The sequence below is a fragment of the Bubalus bubalis genome, chromosome 14, assembly GCF_019923935.1.
Source record: "Bubalus bubalis isolate 160015118507 breed Murrah chromosome 14, NDDB_SH_1, whole genome shotgun sequence".
NCBI classification, from domain to species: Eukaryota; Metazoa; Chordata; class Mammalia; order Artiodactyla; family Bovidae; genus Bubalus; species Bubalus bubalis.
The window spans coordinates 17,680,224-17,702,459 of NC_059170.1; the positions used below are offsets into that span (position 1 = coordinate 17,680,224).

General features: G+C 39.2%; 1 protein-coding gene across 4 annotated transcripts in view; it reads left to right on the plus strand.

Annotated features, from left to right (window-relative positions):
• Positions 1 to 22,236, plus strand: part of SAMHD1 (SAM and HD domain containing deoxynucleoside triphosphate triphosphohydrolase 1) — a 66,519-nt gene that overhangs the window by 1,129 nt on the left and 43,154 nt on the right. For all 4 annotated transcript variants that reach the window (XM_006051718.4, XM_006051719.4, XM_025263497.3 and 1 more), the window contains exons 2-5: positions 3,368 to 3,419; positions 11,025 to 11,076; positions 17,163 to 17,323; positions 21,472 to 21,587. In XM_006051718.4, the coding sequence (XP_006051780.3) occupies positions 3,368 to 3,419; positions 11,025 to 11,076; positions 17,163 to 17,323; positions 21,472 to 21,587 (381 nt within the window). The remainder of the gene's footprint in view (positions 1 to 3,367; positions 3,420 to 11,024; positions 11,077 to 17,162; positions 17,324 to 21,471; positions 21,588 to 22,236) is intronic.

The following is a 22,236-nucleotide window of genomic DNA, read 5'->3' on the forward strand; positions in this document are numbered from 1 at the left end:
TATCGGGCACGACAGAAGCAACTTAGCACACACTCTCTGGGTGCTTGAAAGTTTCTGTTTCCTCCGCTCCCCTCCAACCGGGAGTTTTTCTAACGGGGAAAGAAAATTTTTGTTAATCTCTGAATCCTCATCGCCTACCGTACCATCCCGGTAGGACTCTACGTGCTTGGTGCCTGTACTTGCAGAGCTTGGTGAAGATCATGTTTTGTTATCCAAAAGCAGTTTCCCTCGCTAACTCTAAACTCTAGAGTGGCTCAGTTGACCTCTGAACTCCCAGGAGCTTGCAACTTGGCTTGTAGGTTATGAATTTTAAGCAACTTTATTGGCTCAAGTTAAAACATCTATCCACTTGAAGTCTACTGAGCTTCCTGTAAGCGATGTGAAGCTTAACCTCTGCTTTACCCTCTGAAGTGTTCAATAGGAAAGTGGGTGTGATTTGCAAATTCAGAAAACTTCTGCAGTTTGGGGGTGGAGCCCTGTTTGCTTAGGCTGGGGACTAGGGTGGGAGGATCTTTAGTGGTTCAAGTCTTAAGGATAGCTTGATGGATGTTGCACCTGACCACAGCCAGACAATGTCCTGTTAGACTGAGGTCACTTCTCCAAAGGTTCTGGTTATCTCTGCTTGTCCCTTCTTTATCCTATAAAAAAAAATTTTTTTTTTGAGCCACTTGCAGATTTCTGAGATCAAAACATTCTCCCAATTGCAAATAATTTTTCTCATTAATTAAAGTCTGTCCCTAAGTTCAGATTTTTTTAAAAATTGAAGTATGGTTAATTTACAATGTTGTGTTAGTTTCTGATGTACATCAGAATGATTCAGTTATACAAATGTGTGTGTGTATGCTATGATCATTTGTGTCTCTTTGTGACCCTATAAACTGTAGCCCTCCAGGCTTCTCTGTCTAAGGATGCACGAACACTGGAATGGGTTGCCATTTCCTACTCCAGGGGATCTTCTCCACCCAGGGATCAAACCTGCATCTCTTGTGTCTCCTGCATTGGCAGGTGGAATCTTTACCACTAGCGCCACCTGAGAAGTATGTGTGTATATATATATATATACACTTGAGATGTATATATATATATACACCTGAGAAGTATGTATATATATATATATATATATATACATACATTTATTTATATATGCATGTATGTGTGCGTGGCTTCAGTCGGGTCCGACTTTTTGCAACCCTATGGACAGTAGCCTGCCAAGCTCCTCTGTCCATGGGATTCTCCAGGCAAGAATACTGGAGTGGGTTGCCGTGCCCTCCTCCAGGGAATCTTCCAGCACAGTGATTGAACCTGCATCTCTTATGTCTCCTGTATTGGTAGGCGGGTACTTTACCACTAGTGCTACCTGGGAAGCCATATATATACATATAGAATGTAGTTCCCTGTGCTATACAGTAGGAACTTGTTGTTTTATACACAGTAACTTGTGTACAGATTAATTTTTATTTGACAAACTAGGCACAAGGTGCTGGGTCCCTTTCCTCATTTTGGAATACGATTTACAGGAATTTAGAAGCTGTGATCCATGTTTTTTAACATGGTATGTTTGAGATTCAAAGGTCACACAACTAGAAAAAAACAAGAGTTGGATTTTAAGATTAGGTCTTTGAACTCCAGAATTCATCCCAGCTATATCTTAACAAGTATTCTCATCAAAATACACTGAATTTCCCTCAGCAATATAGGAACAAATAAACCAATAAGAAAAGAAAAGAGAACATATCCAAAGTTATAAAGTCAGCTAAGAGCAAGGAAAAAAACACCCCAGTAGGAAAATGAGCAAAACACAAGAACAAACAGTTGACAACCAGCTTGTAAACACAGAAAAAGATATTTAAAGATTGATAATAGAAATGGGTAATCTAATAAAGTTGATGAAAGTATCAATTTGTTTAACCCTGGACAGTTTGGAAATACCTTTTTGCTTACAGGGAATTTCACTTGTAAGAATTTATAGAAATATTTGTACAGTGTCCAGAGAAATATATTCAAGAATTATTCTTCTAACCACTAGTTATAAATAGCAAAAAAATAGAAATTTTATACCGGACCAGGCCCTGCTCACCTGACACCTGAACGTTCATGGTTTGATCTAACTCACCCTAGCCTTGTAAGGGCAAGGTTGGCTGTAAACTTGGGGGCCCAGAGTCACCTTTGCCCTCCCACCAACAAACCCACATGGGAGGTGCTGAGTCCTGAGTGTTCAGCGTCCACACTATGTGACCCTGAGCTGGCTCCATGGAATTTTCCAGGCAAGAATACAAAAGTGGGTCTCCATTTCCTACTCCAAGGGATCTTCCTGACCCAGGGACTGAACCTCCATCTCTTGGCAGGAGGATTCTTTACCACTTCGTCACCTGGGAAGTACCTTGTTGCCAGTACTTGTTGCCAGCTGAAATCTTGGCTTTCTCTGCCTACTGAAGCTGAATGAAAAATATGGAAACAGAGTTTGGAGGAAATAGAAAAGTGGCTTTTATTCTCAGCTGGCGGAGAGGGGAACACAGTAGGCTCGCGCCTGAAGAACTGTGCCCCCACCCCCACCCCCGCTCCACAAGGAGTCTGGGGGCTTATGTAAAGCAAGGGCTTGCAGTCAGGAGTCAGTGATGAGGAATAAAGGTGATAGGATCTTGATTTCTTCCTCTTGTATTGTTTCAAAGACAATCATAAGCTGGCATTAGTAACCTAGTGATTGAGTCTGGCAGTTCAGTGGCTCTGTGGCCTTCTTTCTGATATGTAACTACAAGGTGAAGGGTGTTGTAAGGGTAAACACCAGATAGGGGGATGTATTTAGCATAGAGTCAAAAGAAAATAGGTGAGAAGTGTAGCTCCTGCAGAGTTAGGGGGCAGAAAAGCAAACTCAGACATTCAGAATTAGGAGCAAAGTGAAAAAAACTAGGAATGTTGAGACCTGCTCACTATTCCTTTATATATAATAAAGTTGATGAAAGTATCAATTTGTTTAACCCTGGACAATTTGGAAATACCTTTTTGCTTACAGGGAATTTCACTTGTAAGAATTTATAGAAATATTTGTACAGTGTCCAGAGAAATATATTCAAGAATTATTCTTCTAACCACTAGTTATAAATAGCAAAAAAACAGAAATTTTTATATTTATTATATATATTATATATAATATATATTTATTATATATATTAAAAATATTTATATATATATATTCTTTGTTCTCAGGAAAGGGAAAGAGAAAAACTCATTGTCCTTTTCACTGCAACATACTGGATGCTCTAAAAATCTTGATCTGAGTAAATTCTGATGGATCCAAACTGAAAGAAATCATAAAGCAAATGCTGTAAATATTGAAATCATTTATTTTTTTCTCTGTTTTCTTCCATAGAGAAGAAAATGTCAGGTTCATTACTGCCCTTTCCTGAAGATCTTGGAATAAGGTGAGAATGACAAAATTCGCATTGTAGCCAAGCACACTTAAGACCTTTTGATTCCCATTTGAAAGACAAAGCCCAAGATTATTAATATTAACTGTCCTCATTTTAAATTTGTAGGGTTTTAAAACAGAATACCATGCCTGCTGTTTAACAGTTGTTTTTGTTTTTGCTGTGCAAATCCTGTGTTTAGTATTACTAATGATTCCTATTTAAAAATTTTTGCTGACAAACCTTCATGAAGTTTGTAGTGACCAACTGTTTACTCTCAAGTTCAGAATAATTGAATTATTCACATCAGAAAATGTAGAACTGATAGGAAAAAACATCAGCAAGCAAAACGCAGTCCTATCTTGAACATATTTCTAGGTTTTTCTAAAGGTGTCTTAAGACTGAAATGCTTCCTTGGTGTTAAAGACACTGTCCAAAGAAGTTTGGCATTTTTCATTTGAATGATATGGGACAATTTATTTAACCCTTCAGTTTCTGCACCTGTGAAATGGATACCTGTGAGACAATGTGTGTAAAGTAATTAGCACATGATAAGCCCTTCATAAATTATATGTATAGGTTGAGGTCTGTATGTATGACTGGAGATTCTAGGATCTAGATCTAGGTCTACTTTAAAGATCTAGGTTGAGGATCCAATATCTAAATATTCCTTAAATAGAGACTTTATTTCTATTGGAATTGGCAACAGTAGTAAAATACTGTCTTTTTTCTGGAATTCCACTTAGTTGTTTGTGAGAACAGTAAGCAAAGAATCAAAACAAAGGATTATACTTGAGTTGCTTTATGCATTGCTGCTTAGTAGTTGGTAAGGGAAGTAAATTGAGGGAAGAGATCACTTTAGGACTTTTAACAGACTTCATTCCTCCAAATTCCCTCTTACTACCCATTTCTTATGTATAGTAGTTGCTTACTATTTGAACTGAATGGATTTTTCTAGTAGAGTTTTGCTTTAAAAAGGAAACATGTAGTTTGTGGATCCAAATACTATTGATTTATTCAACAAATATTTGTGGAGGACCATTATGTGTTAGGCATTCTTCCAAGAACTTGGGACACATGAGTTAACAAAATAGTACAAATTCCAAAAGGGACACTATATATCACATCTTTTTGTGTCCATCTCTTAACTCTGAGGTGGGTTCTGCAGGTGTTTTTCTATACAGCAGCCGCTAGCTATGTGTTAAAATTAATTAAAATGGAAATTTTAATTTCTCAGTTACACTGAGTCACAGTTCATTTCAGTTCATTCACTCAGCTGTGTTCGACTCTTTGTGACCCCATGGCCTGCAGCACGCCAGGCCTCCCTGTCCATCACCAACTCCCGGAGTTGACGCAAAACTCATGTCCGTTGAGTCGGTGATGCTATCCAATCATTTCATCCTCTGTCGTCCCCTTCTTCTCTTGCCCTCAATCTTTCCCAGCATCAGGGTCTTTTCAAATGAGTCAGCTGTTCGCATCAGGTGGCCAAAGTATTGGAGTTTCAGCTTCAACATCAGTCCTTCCAGTGAACATTCAGGACTGGTTTCCTTTAGGATGGACTGGTTGGATCTCCTTGCAGTCCAAGGGATTCTCAAGAGTCTTCTCCAACACCACAGTTCAAAAGCATTGTTACAGCCACGCGTTCTGGGAAACAAACTCACTCAGAAGGACAATGCAGATAATGAAGTGCAGATTGCATTGGTGGGCCCACGGCAGAGTCTCCTCTGAGCCAAGGACCCCTAACAGTTTTTGTGAAAACCTTATATACCCTAAGTGTACGTGCCCAAACCCACCTCCCCAAATTCCCTGAAACTAGTCTGAACAAAGGAAGAGAAAGATACAATCAAAGGTAACCCGTGATTCATATGCCCTAAGCCTAGGTAGTTAACAGTGGACAATTATCAGTAGGCCTGTGGTCATACCCCAATAAGCATAATAGAATTTATGATTCTATTTGGTTACACAGATAATTAGGGTATTCTTTTAGGCAATGGAGAGTCTAGGTATGAGCCCTGGGGTTCTTCCATCTGGGGGGTCTGGTTTTCCAGTTGGTGTGTCGTTTCCATATATACTGGGCATATAGCTCAAAGTCCACAGTCTGGCCCAAGATAGAGTCCTGCTTTCAAGATGGAGCCTGTTCTGTCTGTTTCCTCCTTCAGCATCAATTCTTCAGCACTCAGCTTTCTTTATAGTCCAGCTCTCACATCCATACATGACTACTGGAAACACCATAGCCTTGACTAGACGGACCTTTGTTGACAAAGTAATGTCTCTGCTTTTTAATATGCTATCTAGGTTGGTCATAACTTTCCTTCCAAGGAGTAAGCGTCTTTTAATTTCATGGGTGCAGTTACCATCTGCAGTGATTTTGGAGCCCAAAAAAATAAAGTCTGCCCCTGTTTCCACTGTTTCTCCATCTATTTGCCATGAAGTGATGGGACCGGATGCCATGATCTTAGTTTTCTGAATGTTGAGCTTTAAGCCAACTTTTTCGCTCTCCTCTTTCACTTTCATCAAGAGGCTCTTTAGTTCTTCACTTTCTGCCATAAGGGTGGTGTCATCTGAATATCTGAGGTTACTGATATTTCTCCCAGCAATCTTGATTCCAGCTTGTGCTTCTTCCAGCCCAGCGTTTCTCATGATGTACTCTGCATATAAGTTAAATAAGCAGGGTGACAATATACAACCTTGACGTACTCCTTTTCCTATTTGGAACCAGTCTGTTCCATGTCCAGTTCTAACTGTTGCTTCCTGACCTGCATATAGGTTTCTGAAGAGGCAGGTCAGGTGGTCTGGTATTCCCATCTCTTTCAGAATTTTCCACAGTTTATTGTGATCCACACAGTCAAAGGCTTTGGTGTAGTCAATAAAGCAGAAATACATGTTTTTCTGGAACTCTCTTGCTTTTTCGATGATCCAGCGGATGTTGGCAACTTGATCTCTGGTTCCTCTGCCACTTCGAAAACCAGCTTGAACAACTGAAAGTTCACAGTTCATGTATTGTTGACGCCTGGCTTGAAGAATTTTGAGCATTACTTTGGTAGCATGTGAGATGAGTGCAATTGTGCGGTAGTTTGAGCATTCTTTGGCATTGCCTTTCTTAGGGATTGGAATGAAAACTGACCTTTTCCAGTCCTGTGGCCACTACTGAGTTTTCCAGATTTGCTGGCATATTGAGTGCAGCACTTTCACAGCATCATCTTTTAGGATTTGAAATAGCTCAACTGGAATTCCATCACCTCCACTAGTCATACTTCAGGTGCTCAGTAACCACTTATGACTGGTCGTTACCATGTTGGACAGGGCAGATATAGAATATTTCCATTTTGACAAAGTTCTCCTGCTCAGAGCTACCTTTGAGGATCCCACTGGGATCAGCTGAAGTTGTTCACAGTAGTACCAATGCAACTGATTAAGTATTTTCCCCTTGTTTCTTGTTTTACCTTTCCTAACCCTCCACTCCATTTCCCAGGATTCACATCCCAAAATAAATTACCTGTATGCAGGCTCTTGTCGTAGGCTCTCCTTTCTATGTGGAAATCAGTTTAGACAAGTACTCCTGTATTTCCTCATGATTAACTGATGATTGTAAAAGGTTTTTCTAAAAAAATATTAATAACAAACATTGTCACATTAAATGTATACATCGGTTGTAAGAAACATTACATTTCAGAAATGATGAAATACAGAAGTAAAATCTTCTTGTAGTCTATCCTGGCCCAAATCTTTGTTTAAAGTATTTATTCGGGGACTTCCATGGTGGTCCAGTGGTTAAGAATCTGCCTGCCACTGCAGGGGACACAGACTGGATCCCTGGTCTGGGAAGATGCCATGTGCCTTGGAGCAACTAAACCCATGTGCCATAACTATTGAGCCTGTGCTCTAGAGCTCGGGAGCTGCAACAAGAGAAGCTATTGCAGTGAGAAGCCTTCGCACCACAACTATGAGTAGCCCCCACTCACCACAACTAGAGAAAACATGCTCAGCAAACAGAGCAGCCAAAAAACAAAAGTATTTACTTTTTTATAACTTTTGCCAAAACAAAGACATTTCCAGGTTTTGGGTGGCTTTTTAATATACTTTAATCAGTAATTTTTTAAATTAAATTTTTATTGAGGTATAATTGACGTGTAATATTATATTCATTTCAAATGTATAATGTAACGATTCAGTATTTGTATATATTGAAAAGTAAAAAAAAAGAAAAGTGATCACCATAGTAAGTCTAGTTACCCTCTGTCACCATACAAAGTTACAAAGAAATTTTTTTTTTCCTATGATGAGAAATGTTAAAATTTACTTTCTTTGGAATTCCCTGGCAATCCAGTGATTAGGACCCCGCACTCTCACTGTCGAGGGCACAGGTTCAGTCCCTGGTTGAAGAACTTAAGATTCTGAAAGCTGCGCAAGGTAAAAAACCAACACCAAAAAAACAACAACAAAAGTTTACTCTCATTAGTCAACAAAAAATTAGAATTTTTGGAGGAGAAATAGAGAATTTTATTTGAGCCAACCTGAAGATTATAACCCAGGAGACAGCCTTTTAGAAAACTCTGAGGAATGTTCTGTCTGTTAGAAGTCAAAGACAGTCATGTACATTTTTGAGATAACAGATGGTACATCAAAGTGACGCACTGAAATTTTACATAAAGTTCACCAGAGATTCATACTCCAAATCTGCACATAGGAGTAATGTGTCACCATGACCTTTACAGGGTTAGGAAAGGAAAAATTTGTCTTCTAATGAGTTACATTGTTTACATCAGAAGGAAAAACAGCATTTTTTTTTTTACAGTCAGGCCAGCATTCTCACCTTTGAAGAGGTCTGGTTAATATGTAATTCAGATACACACTGCACATTAGAGAGGGCCCAGCACAAGCAGGGAACAGGTTATACTTAAATTTTCTTGCCTTGCCTTAGAATAGAAAATATATTTTATGATTTGGCAACTTTGAAACATGTACTGCAATATTAATTGACTATAGTCATCATAATGTGCATTACACATCCATGACTTATTTTATAGCTGCAAGTTTGTACTTCTTGAACCCCCTTCACGCATTTTGGTCACCTCCTCATGATTTCTATATGAATACAGTAGCTTCTTTTTTGTGGAGAAGGCAATGGCACCCCACTCCAGTACTCTTGCCTGGAAAATCCCATGGGCAGAGGAGCCTGGTAGGCTGCAGTTCATGGGGTTGCTAAGAGTCAGACAGGACTGAGCGACTTCACTTTCACTTTTCACTTTCATGCATTGGAGAAGGAAATGGCAACCCACTCCAGTGTTCTTGCCTGGAGAATCCCAGGGATGGGGGAGCCTGGTGGGCTGCCGTCTATGGGGTTGCACAGTTGGACATGACTGAAGTGACTTAGCAGCTTAGCAGCAGCTTCTTTTTGAGTTCTAATCAAGTAATGAATACTGAATATCAGTTGAGGGAAAGACTAGGCAGTGAGGTTGGTTTAGGTTTGGTATTGTTTTATGCTGTGATTCTTGGTTATGCTGTGCTGTGCAACAATGCTTAACCTTTGTCAGTTATAGCTCTGCCTTTAAGTACTTCTTGGCCTGGCCTTTCTCTGTGCTTATTATGTCAAACAGCTGAGGAGAGGGGAATAGTAAACACAAAGCATGCTGCTTTAATGGTTTATCAGCTGTAATGATGCTTCTATACATTCTAGGAAAATTATTCTTAAATTCTGTAGTTACCCTGAGTTTCAGGGTACAACATAGAGGTCAATTATAGTTCTTCTGGTTCCAAGTCTATTTAAGTACTTTTAGCAAACAATTTGGAGAAGGCAATGGCACCCCACTCCAGTACTCCTGCCTGGAAAATCCCATGGACGGAGGAGCCTGGGAGGCTGCAGTCCATGGGGTCGCTGAGGGTCGGACACGACTGAGCAACTTCACTTTGACTTTTCACTTTCATGCATTGGAAAAGGAAATGGCAACCCACTCCAATGTTCTTGCCTAGAGAATCCCAGGGACAGGGGAGCCTGGTGGGCTGCCGTCTATGGGGTCACACAGAGTCAGACACGACTGAAGCGACTTAGCAGCAGCAGCAGCAGCAGCAGGATGTAAGCTGGGGAAGGCAATGGCAACCCACTCCAGTACTCTTGCCTGGAAAATCCCATGGACGGAGGAGCCTGGGAGGCTGCAGTCCATGGGGTCGCTGAGGGTTGGACACGACTGAGCAACTTCACTTTGACTTTTCACTTTCATGCATTGGAAAAGGAAATGGCAACCCACTCCAATGTTCTTGCCTAGAGAATCCCAGGGACGGGGGAGCCTGGTGGGCTGCCGTCTATGGGGTCACACAGAGTCGGACACGACTGAAGTGACTTAGCAGCAGCAGCAACAAACGATTTACATTTCAGTCTGATTAGCTAGCAGATTGATGAAACCTAACCCCTTGCCTTCTGCTTCAGCCAGGTATCAGGCTGACATGCCTAGAACATTTAGTAAGTGTAAATGGAGACTAATTAATAAGTGTAAATGAAGCAGGAAAATTAACTACAGGATTTTGAGCTGTTAAATTCCTATTCTTTCTCAGGATTTTAGTATTATGAGTAATTACTGATAGAGGAAGATAGGGATGTATAAATGAAGCTAAAACCATAAATATTTGATTCATGCTTAAGTCATACCTATACTCATAAGTCAAACTTGGACCTTTGAAACTCGTCACTATAGCGAATTTTAAAAGTCCATTCATGATCTTGTGACTGATCACCACCCCTGCCAAGAAGTTTTGTATTATTCTGCATTTCCTTTCATTGTATCCTAGATACTTCTTAATTGACATAAGCAACAATTATATCTCTTTGAAAGTTACTTTGATATGACAGAGACTCAGATTGTCAAAAAAATGTAGTTTTCCTAGATGTGCCCATTTAGGTAGATGACTTTGTTTACATACTCACCACATGGTTACACTAATAAACTTCTAGATTCTTGTACTTGAAACACTGCTGATGGGACAGATATTCACTGGGACATCAGTAGTAATTTCTATAACACCTGTAATCATAATTAAAAATCTGTAGTTCTTGAGGGCAGGAACTGAGTCTGTTGTAACCTCAGTGGTGAACACACTGTTTAATCCCTCTGCAGCCCTGTGAGGGAGATATTAATAGTAGTATCTCTGTGCTATAGATGAGAATATCAATATACCAAAAAAGGTTAAGTGACTTTTTCAAGGTCATGTAGATTCCATGCGAAGATGTGAGCCAGTTCCACCTGATTCCAAAATCCTTTTTCATTATCACTGTGCTCTACTTCAAAGAGACCTGGCTATCCTGAGATTTCACTTACGTAAATCAAGCAAATTTTAGGATCATTAGGCAACGGTTAGGTTAAAGTAAGTTTGAAGTGTATATTGAGCATTCAGTGATGCAGATATGGGAAGTGTTGAAATCTGAATTTACCAAGAAAGGAGGATTAAGGGCAAAAGTCTCATGTCTCAAAAGAAAAGGAAGGAGAGGGTTTCTAGGGAGGAGTATGTTTGAATTATTAATTGTTCTTTTAATCTGACTTCTATTCTAACAATCTAAAGTTGATTATATATTCCAGGATTATTATTAAGCAAATAATGACAGATTTGCTTATCCTGTTATAATTTTAGTTCCTATGGGAAGAAAATGAAGCTGCCTAATTGTATCCAAGATACAATGAAGGTAAGAGAAATCTGAATTTATTATTATTTTTTAACATAAAATGATATAATTCAGTTATGTAGACGTCATTTTTAAAAGAATGGAAAGAAAGCTCTTTTCAGTAATTGGATTGAGAGTAATGGGTTATTACTTTCCTAAACTTTCTGCATTTTCTAAAATAACCATAGAGTATATAAGTCAAGAAAAGCTAAAATATTTTAAGCACATAGAAAGTATACATAGGCTACTGCTGAGCTTGTCAGATCTTAACATTTTGCTTAATTTGCTTCAGATCTTTTATTTCTAGAACAAAATATTAGAAACAATAGAAGGCCTCCTTTGTATCCCTCTTGAATTCTGTTTCCATCCTTTTTTCTCCAAGAGTAAGCACCATCCTGAACTTGGTGTTTAATCATTTTCTTCAATGTTTTTTGGATTTTTTTACTACATGTGTATAGCCATAAACAGTGTATAGTACTGTTTTACATGTTGTTTTTAAACACCGCTGCTGCTAAGTCACTTCAGTCATGTCTGACTCTGTGCGACCCCATAGACAGCAGCCCACCAGGCTCCCCATCCCTGGGATTCTCCAGGCAAGAACACTGGAGTAGGTTGCCATTTCCTTCTCCAATGCATACAAGTGAAAGGTGAAAGTGAAGTAACTCAGTCATGTCCGACTCTTAGCGACATTATATACATGGAATTTCATTCACAGTAAGTAGCCTTCTAATGTTGTATTTTTGAGAAATATTCATACCAACACATATAGCCCTACCCTTAGTCGTAGAATAACAGTTTTTTCTTTTTTGCTATCTGGGTCTTCGTTGCTGTACATGGGCTTTCTCTAGTTACAGCTGTTCTTCGCTGTGGTACACAGGCTTCTCATTGTCGTGGCTCCTGCTGTTGCAGAGCATGGGCTCTGGAGCACTCGGGCTTCAGTAGTTGTGGCACGTGGGCTCAGTAGTTTCAGCTCCCAGACTCCAGAGCACAGGCTCAGTAGTTGTGGTGCACAGGCTTAGCTACAGTATGTGGGATCTTCCCAGACCAGGGATAGAACCAATGTCTCCTGCATTGGCAGGCAGATTCTTTACCACTGAGCCACCAGGGAAACCCTAGAATAACTTTTACATTAAAATTACTTAATCAGTTTTGGTAAACATTTTTATCAAATGATGGGTCAAAGAGTAGGTATAGGCCTAAAAATTAGTTGTTTATTTTTCATCCCCCAGCCCCTTCCAGACATTTTAAAAGCCCTGTTTTTCAGACTTAGTGTCCCAAGAATCATTTTAAGAAGCAATCAACTGCCTAGCTCCCATCTCAGAAATTCTGATTATGGGAACTTACTTTAGATACCTAGGAATGTGCATTTTTCACAAGCTCTTCAGTATAGTTCTAATACCATAATTAAAGAAATGTTTTGTTTCTTTTTTAAAAAAAGGAAACATATTTCTTGATTGGTTAGTGATAAGAAATGTACAACATTGCTTACCCTTTGACATCTATAGGGTAAGGAAACTTAGTTTCAGATCTGGAAGAGGGGACAAGGTTGTCGTTCTCCTTTTACCAAGTCACCATTTGTATTTTTCATCAGATGCACTGAGTTATCTTAGCTCCTATGACCATTTTACTTCTACAAATTAGTCTGCTTATTTTCCATTGAAAATCACATTTGAAAATTTGCTTCAATTCTGCAATAACTTTCTTTTAGAGATGAAGTAGTGATTCTTAGAGTAAATTTATTTAATCCCAGCCCTTTTTGAAAAAGTTACCTATTATTAAAATACTTCATTTTCATAAAGAAGTAAATAGAAGGATCACTTCCAAAGATGATATCTAAATATTTCGTCCTGCAATTGGAAGACAGTTACTGTCCTCCATTCTCTTGTGTCCCTCCTCAATAGCTGCAGCTTGGGTGGTCTCTTCAGGCAGGGCAGAGATAAGATGAGTTTTCTTCATTAGTTGAGATCATCTCAGATAATCTGAGGTCACTTTTTCACAATTTGCTGCAAAAAATCTTTTCAAAGTAATTTTCAAGTCAGTCAGTAGTTTCATTTATTCCCTTTTATTTATTTTTCTATTTTTCATGGAAAGCAAAATTGTTTAACCATCAGCAGTACAGTTGAACAAAAAATTGATTTCTACCCTAATTTGACATCTACCTTTATTTCTTTTTAAATAAAAACAGCTTTAGTGAGATATAACTCACATACCTTACAATTCACTGTTTATTTTTTCATTTTCATTTTTTATTGAGATGTAGTTGATTTACAATGTTGTGCTAATCTCTGCTATACAGGAAAGTGACTCAGTTATACACATATATGCATTCTTTTATTCGTTCATTTTAAATATATGAGTCATTGTTTCTTAGAAATTTCTCAAGGTTGTTCAGTCATCATCACAATCTATTCAAATTATGAGTTCTTTATATATTCAGGATATAAGGCCCTGATATTTGATACACTGTGCAACTATTTTCTCTCATCTTCTGGATTATCTTTTTATTTTTATTTATTTAGGGCACATTGAGGAGCTTGTAGGATCATAGTTCTCCAACCAGGGGTTGAACCTGGGCCCTCAGCAATGGAAGTTTGGACTCCTAACCACTGGATTACCAAGGGATTCCCTATCTTTTTACTTTCTTAATAGTGTTCTTTGGAGCATGAAAGTTTTAAATTTGGATGTAGTTCACTGTATCTATTTTTGCTTTTGTCTCTTACGTTTTTGCTATCATATCTAAGAAACCATTGCCTAGCCCAGGATTATAACCTCTATTCTTGAGTCGGTTTTCCATGCTAAATTTAGTTCAGTTGGCCTCTGAAGCCAGAAATTATATTATAGTGAAGATGAAGTACAGTATTTGACATAGCAGGCACTAACTCCAGGACCCAGCATTACTCACTGGTGGGTGGGCACCAGTCCCAGGATCTCCTGGACCCCGATCCTCCCACACACCAGAGAGCAGACACAGGCCCCAAGACCACTGCAGCCCCACAGCCTACCCTGTCAGGACCCAGCCAACACATTAGCAGCCCAGCAGCAGTCCTGGGGCCCTACCTCCTGGCCCTGCCTTACAGCAGTCTAGCTCCAGCTTTGGGACACCTTGGGTGCCTCAGCCAGCGGTCCTGGGATTCAGGCCCACCCATCAGCAGGCTGACATCAGCTGCAGGACACCAAGGACCCTGCATCCAGAGACCTTGGGACCAGCTCCACCCACCAATGAGCTAGCACTAGCCTGGAACGCCCCCTGTGCCCGGCCCTGCCCACCAGCAGGCTGACAACAGCCCTGGGACCCCCCAGGCCCTGGACTCACTCATTAGCAAGCCAACACAAGCTCTGAGGCACTTTGGACTCCTCAGCCAGCCACTATGGAATTCATCCCCACTCACCAGCAGGCCAGCACCAGACCCAGGAACCCCGCCTCACAGCCTCTCATCTCGGAGCCTGGCTCTGCCCACCAGTGAGCCAGCACTAGCCCCAGGACGCTCTGGGGTTCTGCAGCCAGCTACCTTGTGATCTGGCCCTGCCAACCAGTGGCTGGGAGTCTCCACACAAGGCAGGCCCTGGCAACCAACTGAATTGGGGAGCAGGCCACACCTACCACACTACCCACGATACTCAGCCCACCACAGTAGAAGGACCCACAGTGGGGGCACCCCTGAAGCATATAGCCCTGATGACCAGAGGAGTGTGAGATGTTGAGACACACCTGACATCTCCCACAAAAGGCCACTTCTCCAAAGTCAGGAAACATAACCAACCTATCAGATACATAGAAATAAAATCCACAAGTTAGACAAAATGAGACAACAGAGGACTATATTCCAAACTAAGAAACAGAACCACAAAAGAACTAAGTGAAGTAGAGACAGATAATCTACCTGATAAAGAGTTCAAGGTAATAGTAAAGATGATCAAAAACTTGGGAAAAGAATGGATTTACAGAGCAAAATGTTAGAAATTTTTTAACAAATAGAAAAATAGGGAAGAATCAAGCAGAGATGAAGAATACTGTAACTGACATAAAAAATACACTAGAAGGAATCAGTAGTTGACTAAGTCATACAGAGGAGATCAACAAGCTAGAAGACAAGAGTGGAAGCGAAACAGAAAAAGAAAGGAGAACAAAAATGAGAACAGTTTAAAAGACCTCTGAGAGAACGTCAGGCATTCACATTCTAGGGGTCCCAGAAGGAGAAAAGAGAGAGAAAGGAGCAGAGAACATATTTGAAGACATAATATCTGAAAACTTGCCCAACCTAGAAGAGGAAATAGACGTCCAAGTCCAGGAAACAAGGAGAGCCCCAAATAGGCCCAACCCAAAGAGGAACACATCAAGACATATTATAATTAAAATGGCAAAAATTAAAGAGAGAATATTAAAAGCATTCAGAGGCTAGCAGCAAGTTTATATAATGAATCTCCTATAGACTGTTAGCTAACTTTTCAACAGAAAATCTGCAGGCCAGAAAGGAGTGGTAGAGTAAATTTAAAGTGATGAAGAAGTTAAAACCAAGAACCTATGTGGCAAGTTCTCAGTAAAATTTGATAGATCAAGTTTTACAGATAAACAAAAGCTAAAAAAAGTTCATTGCCACCAAACCAGCTTTACAAGAAATGCTAAATAAAGGCACTTGCGAAAGGAAAAGCCCATTGGTAAAGGCACATATACAGTGAAGGTATTCAAACAGCCGCATATAAAACCAGTTAAAAGACAAAAAGCAGAATCATCTGTATCTGTAATAAGTAGTGAAGGGATACGCAAAACAAAAAGATGCAAAATATAATACCAGAAACAGTACTCAAGGGGGTCTTCTCTGGTGGTCCAGTGGATAAGAATCTTCCTTACAGTGCAGGAAACAGGTTTGATCCCTGGTCAGGGAATTAAAGATCCCACATGCCACAGAGCAGCTAGGCCTGCATGCCATAACTACATGAGCCCTTGCACCACAGCTTGAGAGTCTGTGCACCGCAATGGAAGATTCCACATGATGCAGTATAGATCTTGTGTGCCTCGACTAAGACCCAAGGCAATCAAATAAATAAATAATTTTAAAAAACAGTACTAATGGGAAAAGGGGAATAAAGAGAAGTTTGTTAAAATTCATTTGAAATGAAGAGATCAGCAACTTAAACTGTGTGTGGGTATATATGAGTTTGAGCAAGTTCCAGAAGATGATGAAGGACAGGGAAGCCTGGCATGTTGTAGTCCATGGCGTGGCAAAGAGTCAGACATGACAGAGTGACCGATCAACCAACATATATATATATATATATATATATATATATATGTATATGTATGTATGTATGTATAAACACATGTATGTATATATATACACACATATATAAATATATATATTGCTATATATAAACCTTCCAGTAAGCACAAACTATAATAGATATACACATACAAAAAGAGAAAGGAATCCAAACATAACATTAAAGATAATCATCAAATCACAAGGGAAGAGGACAAAAGAAAGGATCAAAAGCTACAAAAACAATCCCTAAACAATGAACGAAATGGCAATAAGTACATACCTATCAATTATTTTACATATAAATGGACTAAATGCTCCAATCAAAAGACATGAAGTGGATGAATGAATACAAGAACAAGACCCACATATAGACTGCCAGAAGACTCACTTCAGACCTAAAGAAACACGGACTGAAAGTGAAGGAATGAAAAAATGTTTCATGCAAATGGAAATCAAAAGAAAGCCGGGGTAACAAAGCCGAGTAGTAAGTTAGTCCTGTATTCAAGTTAAACACATTCATTTAACACACTCATTCAGATCATATAAGCCATTAGACTCTACTAAAGGCGGATGAAATCATATACGTAACAGAAAGGTTGAAATCTTTACTCTTCTGTTATTCGAATCCATTAAGAAGTAAAGTGTACCCAGGTCCAATACTCTTGATCTGTCTGGTAGTGATTCCTAAATAAAGTTAAGATTTTCATACCTTGTCATTTCCCGTAGCAGTATTCTTATTTGAAAGCAAATAGCTTTAACTTCACACTGTAGATCAGAATGAGTGGACAAAAATTTTAGATGGGGTAATATATTCTTGCTCACATTAATTTAAACATAATTTTCTAGGTGATCAATGATCCTATCCATGGCCACATTGAATTTCACCCTCTCCTCATCCGAATCATCGACACACCACAATTTCAGCGCCTGCGATACATCAAGCAGTTGGGAGGCGGTTACTATGTTTTTCCAGGAGCTTCACACAATCGATTTGAGCACAGTCTAGGGTAAGAAGCCTCCCTGTTGACTCAGATGGTAAAGCGTCTGCCTGTAATGTGGGAGATCTGGGTTCCATCCCCGGGTCAGGAAGATCCCCTGGAGAAGGAAATGGCGACCCACTCCAGTACTCTTGCCTGGAAAATTCCATGGATGGAGGAGCCTGGTAGGCTACAGTTCGTGGGGTTGCAAAGAGTCAGACATAAGTGAGCGGCTTCACTTTCACTTTAGGGTAAGAAGAATACAATGAGTTAAAAGTTATGTGATGAATTTAAATTTTTTTTAAAAAGTTACGTAAACGTAGTTTCTCCCTCTCTTTCTGAATATCTTGTTGTGTAAATTTAATGCCTTTTTCATCTTAACTAAGCACTTACCACACACCATAGCTGTAGCTTTCACATTTTGAGGTGTATCATTGAAACTAGCACACATTTCTTTTTCCTTCTTCACAATTTCACAGGAGATCTATTCTTATGATAGATCTTAGCAACCTCAGCGTAACAATCTTTTTTTATCTTTATGGAGTTGAGAATTTTGACCTTTTTGCTCACTTACAATGGACATGAGTTTGAGTAAACTCCGGGAGTTGGTGATGGACAGGGAAGCCTGGCGTGCTGCAGTCCATGGGGTCACAAAGAGTTGGACACAACTGAGCAACTGAACTGAACTACTCACTCACAGGAAGCACTTCTAGGCTTCTCTTTGGCACATCTGAATTGCCAGATTTACTACTCTTGCACTTTGGGGCAAAATAAGGGTTACTTGAACATAAGCACTATGAAACGTTGATAATCAGCCTAATAATTGTGCTGGCTGCTAAGTGGCTAATGTGTGGGATATGCTGGACAACAGAATCATTCATGACCCGGTCATAATGAAACAGAAAAGTATGAGATTTCATCATGCTACTCAGAATGGACTGATTTAAGAATTGTGTATTTCTGGAACTTTCCATCTAATATTTTCAGACTATAGGTGACTACTGGTAACTGAAATGAGAAAAATGAAACCAATGATAAGGGAAAACTGCTGTGTTACTTTGGTCTTGTTTATTTGTTTAGAAGCATTTTTAATTAGCCAGAACACAAACATCTACTCAAATCTTTATTCATCAATAAATACTTACTGAAAAATTGTTCAGTTCAGTCACTCAGTCATGTCCCGACTCATTGCGACCCCATAGACTGCAGCACACCAGGCTTCCCTGTCCATCACAAACTCCCGGAGCTTACTCAAACTCACATCCGTCGAGTCGGTGATGCCATCCAACTATCTCATTCTGTGTTGTCCCCTTCTCCTCCTGCCTTCAATCTTTGCCAGCATCAGGGTCTTTTCTAGTGAGTCAGTTGTTCACATCAGGTGGCCAAAGTATTTTTAGAAAAATTGTTAGACCATACCAAACTGATAAGGTAGCAACTGTTTCTATTCTTGTGGAGTTCAGAGTTTAGGGGACAAGAAAGATATTTATTCATTCAGGAAGTACTTTCAGGTGGAAATGCTAAAAGTGTATTTAACATTTGTTGGGCACCATATCTTAAATCTGTGTTGTAAACATTTCAATGCCAGAAGTTTGCTTTTTAAAAAAATGGGGTTAAAATAAACAATATAAAATTTACCTTCCTAACCATTTTTAAGTTACAGTTCAATAATGTTAAATATGTCCACATTATTGTGCAACCAATCTCCAAAACATTTTCATCTTGCAAAATTGAAACTCTGTATCCATTGAATAGCAAGTTCCCATTTCTCTTCTCCCCAGTCCCTCAGTAACCATTATTCTACTTTCTGTTCCGGTGAATTTGACCATTTTATGTACCTCATTACAGTTTCCCAGGTGGCACAGTGGTAAAGAATCCACTTGCCAATGCAGGCGATGCAAGAAACTTGGTTTAGATCCTTGAGTTGGGAAGATTCCCTGAAATATGAAATGGCAACCCACTGCCGTACTTTTTGCCTGGAGAATATCATGGACAGAGGAGCCTGGCGGGCTACAGTCATATGAGTGATTTCATAGAATATTTGTCATTCTGTAATTGGCTTATTTCACTTAGCATAATTTCCCCAAGTCACTCATGATGGAGCATGTGTCAGAATATCCTTACTTTGCTCAGTTAAAAACTGCTGATAGGTTACCCTAAGTGACAGACACTGGGAAATTTGTATTATGTATGTACAGAATTTGTACTTACAAGTACTTGTTTAATTGGTAATTAACTCTTATCCTAAAGTTGGCCAAAATGGGGTTCTTTTGATATTCCAAAATTAATTTTTTTCATGTGCAGCTAGAAAAAGCCAACTTGATAAAACATCTTTTCAAAATTCTGAACTTAAAGAAACAGAAGTCTTTCTGGGAGTATTTGCGTTTCTTTTCCTGTAATCTTAAAGATATAAAAGTTCTACCTGATCTTCTTAGGCATCCCCCCACCCCAACTGTGTTCTGAGATCTTGGTTTCTGCTACCGGAAAGTTACTCACATGGTATACATTTGGCAAGCAGTCAGATAGACTGGGAAGTCTGTCTGGCTGTGGCAACTCTCAGGAAAATTTGTTATAAAGGGTCTTTTTCATCTTAACCTTCATTACATCCTCCTATACACCAAAGGACTTTACTCTCTTAGGCTGTTTTGGGAAATAAATTTCTAAATCTTATGAAGGTTGCGTCCTTTGCACTCTCTTGTGGGGATGCCTCTTGCATTTTATTGGTTTGAGTCACTGTTAAGATACTATTTGTCAGTGACCAGACAATGGATCCTTAAAAGTGGAGAAACTTGGTAAATTGGTAAATTTTTTAGAGAGCTTTCATTATAAAGAGCTGTTTTACTGTTACCTATGAAAAAAATTAGAAGATGGATAGTATATAAGACAGCTATAGTGACTTAGCAGCAGCAGCAGCAGCAGTATATATAGTAAATATACTTAAATATATGTTTAAAATATTTATGTATGTATTTAGAAGGCTGGAAGAAAATTACATTGAGATACCTGATCAGTAATTGTTGGGACAACAGTTAAGCCAATTAATCAAGTTAAAGGTATTTTTTTAAAAAGACCTGAGTCCCTTAGTTATCCCCCTCCCTGGAGACCCCAGAGCCTTTATATAAAAATAGATAAAATGACCAGAGGATAAAAAGGAAAGTTTCTAGAACTCCTTGTAAGACCATAGCTTGTTGATGGTGTACTGCTGCTGCTGCTGCTACGTCGCTTCAGTCGTGTCCGACTCTGCGACCCCATAGACGGCAGCCCACCAGGCTTCCCGTCCCTGGGATTCTCCAGGCAAGAACACTGGAGTGGGCTGCCATTTCCTTCTCCAATGCATGAAAGTGAAAAGTGAAGGTGAAGTCGCTCAGTTGTGTCTGACTCTTAGCGACCCCATGGACTGCAGCCCACCAGGCTCCTCTGTCCATGGGATTTTCTAGGCAAAAGTACTGGAGTGGGGTCTCATTGCCTTCTCCGTGATGGTGTACTAATGAAGGCTAAAGTTAATGGTGTAAGAGTTGATAGGATTGAGATGACAGTTTATAAAAATAGATGTATTTAAGTGGGTTTAATATAATAATGTTTATATCGCTTTTTCCTAACTATATTGTGTGTAGACATTATGTCTTCCTGGGGAATGCTTCTCCTGCCTGGTATTATAAGACAGGATATATAAATCCGCCCCTCAGAAAATATTAAAGATATAAAAAATTCCAAAACAACTCAATAGGATTACCTGAACTTACACAATATAATGTAAAAATAAGGTCTAATATTCATAAGCTAATAATAATCAAAGTAAAGAAAAGGTAGCTGGGGAAATCAGTCTTTTAATATTATTCAGGCAGCAGACCAGTTCTTTGGGGAGTTAAAATCAATTCTCTCTGTCTTGCAAATCTCTACAAATCAGAAATATAAAACAGCCTACAAGGACCAGAAATGTAATACAGGCTATTACAGAAATGTAATAAACAGCCTACAAGCTCAGACACGTAGACTCTGAAACAAAAAGAGAAAAAGCGGGCTTTTTACACTCAAACTGCTGAGAAGGGTCCATAACCCATAGTCTGATTCACAGCCTCCTTAGGGATTTATCATGGACAAATACACATCTTAACAGTCGCTCATCTTTCAAACAGAAAAATAAATTTTTCGTTTTTGTTTTGTTCCTTCCTGCTCTGCAGCGTGGGGTATCTAGCAGGACGTCTAGTTCGTGAACTGAGTGAAAAACAACCAGAGCTGCAGATAAGTGAACGAGATATTCTCTGTGTTCAGATCGCTGGTCTTTGTCATGATCTTGGTAAGCAGTTCAAAGAACCAGAGTTCTAGTGTAAAATCACCTGTCACCTCTCTTTGAAATACAACTAAGAGCAATATGAAAGTTGCGTTCTAATTCTTTAGTTAACATTAATGTAAATTTGCCATTGCTTCTTCCTAGAATGGTTCATAAGCCCAAAGCATTGCTTTCTTTTTTTTTAAGTCTTTCCATGAGTTTCCCACGTTGCACCCTTCATTGCAGGTTATATGAAAGGACGTTCTGATAGTGGTTTTTTCCTTACTACTGTGTGTTGGAATGTTGTAAATTTGATTTTTCCTTTATCTTTGCTGAATAAAATTGCTATTTCCCTTCAGTTACTTTGAGAAATCTATTCTTCTCACACCTAGAATATATAATCTGCTCTAGCAGATTAACAAGAGATTTAGAGAACTCCTTGTGACCTATACTCACAACCTCAGTCTTGGGCCACTTAAATCCAAGTAAAAGAATATCATCTTTCTCCAGAGACAAAGAGAAAAAAGAATGTTCTCTTTTATCATAAGGAGTTTTTTCCTCTCTTCTTGTAATTTTTTCCTATTTACTGGAGTAATTTATGGATTTCCCAGGCAGCGAAGTAGTAAAGAATCTGCCTGCTAATGCAGGAGACGCAAGAGACATGGGCTCGATCCCT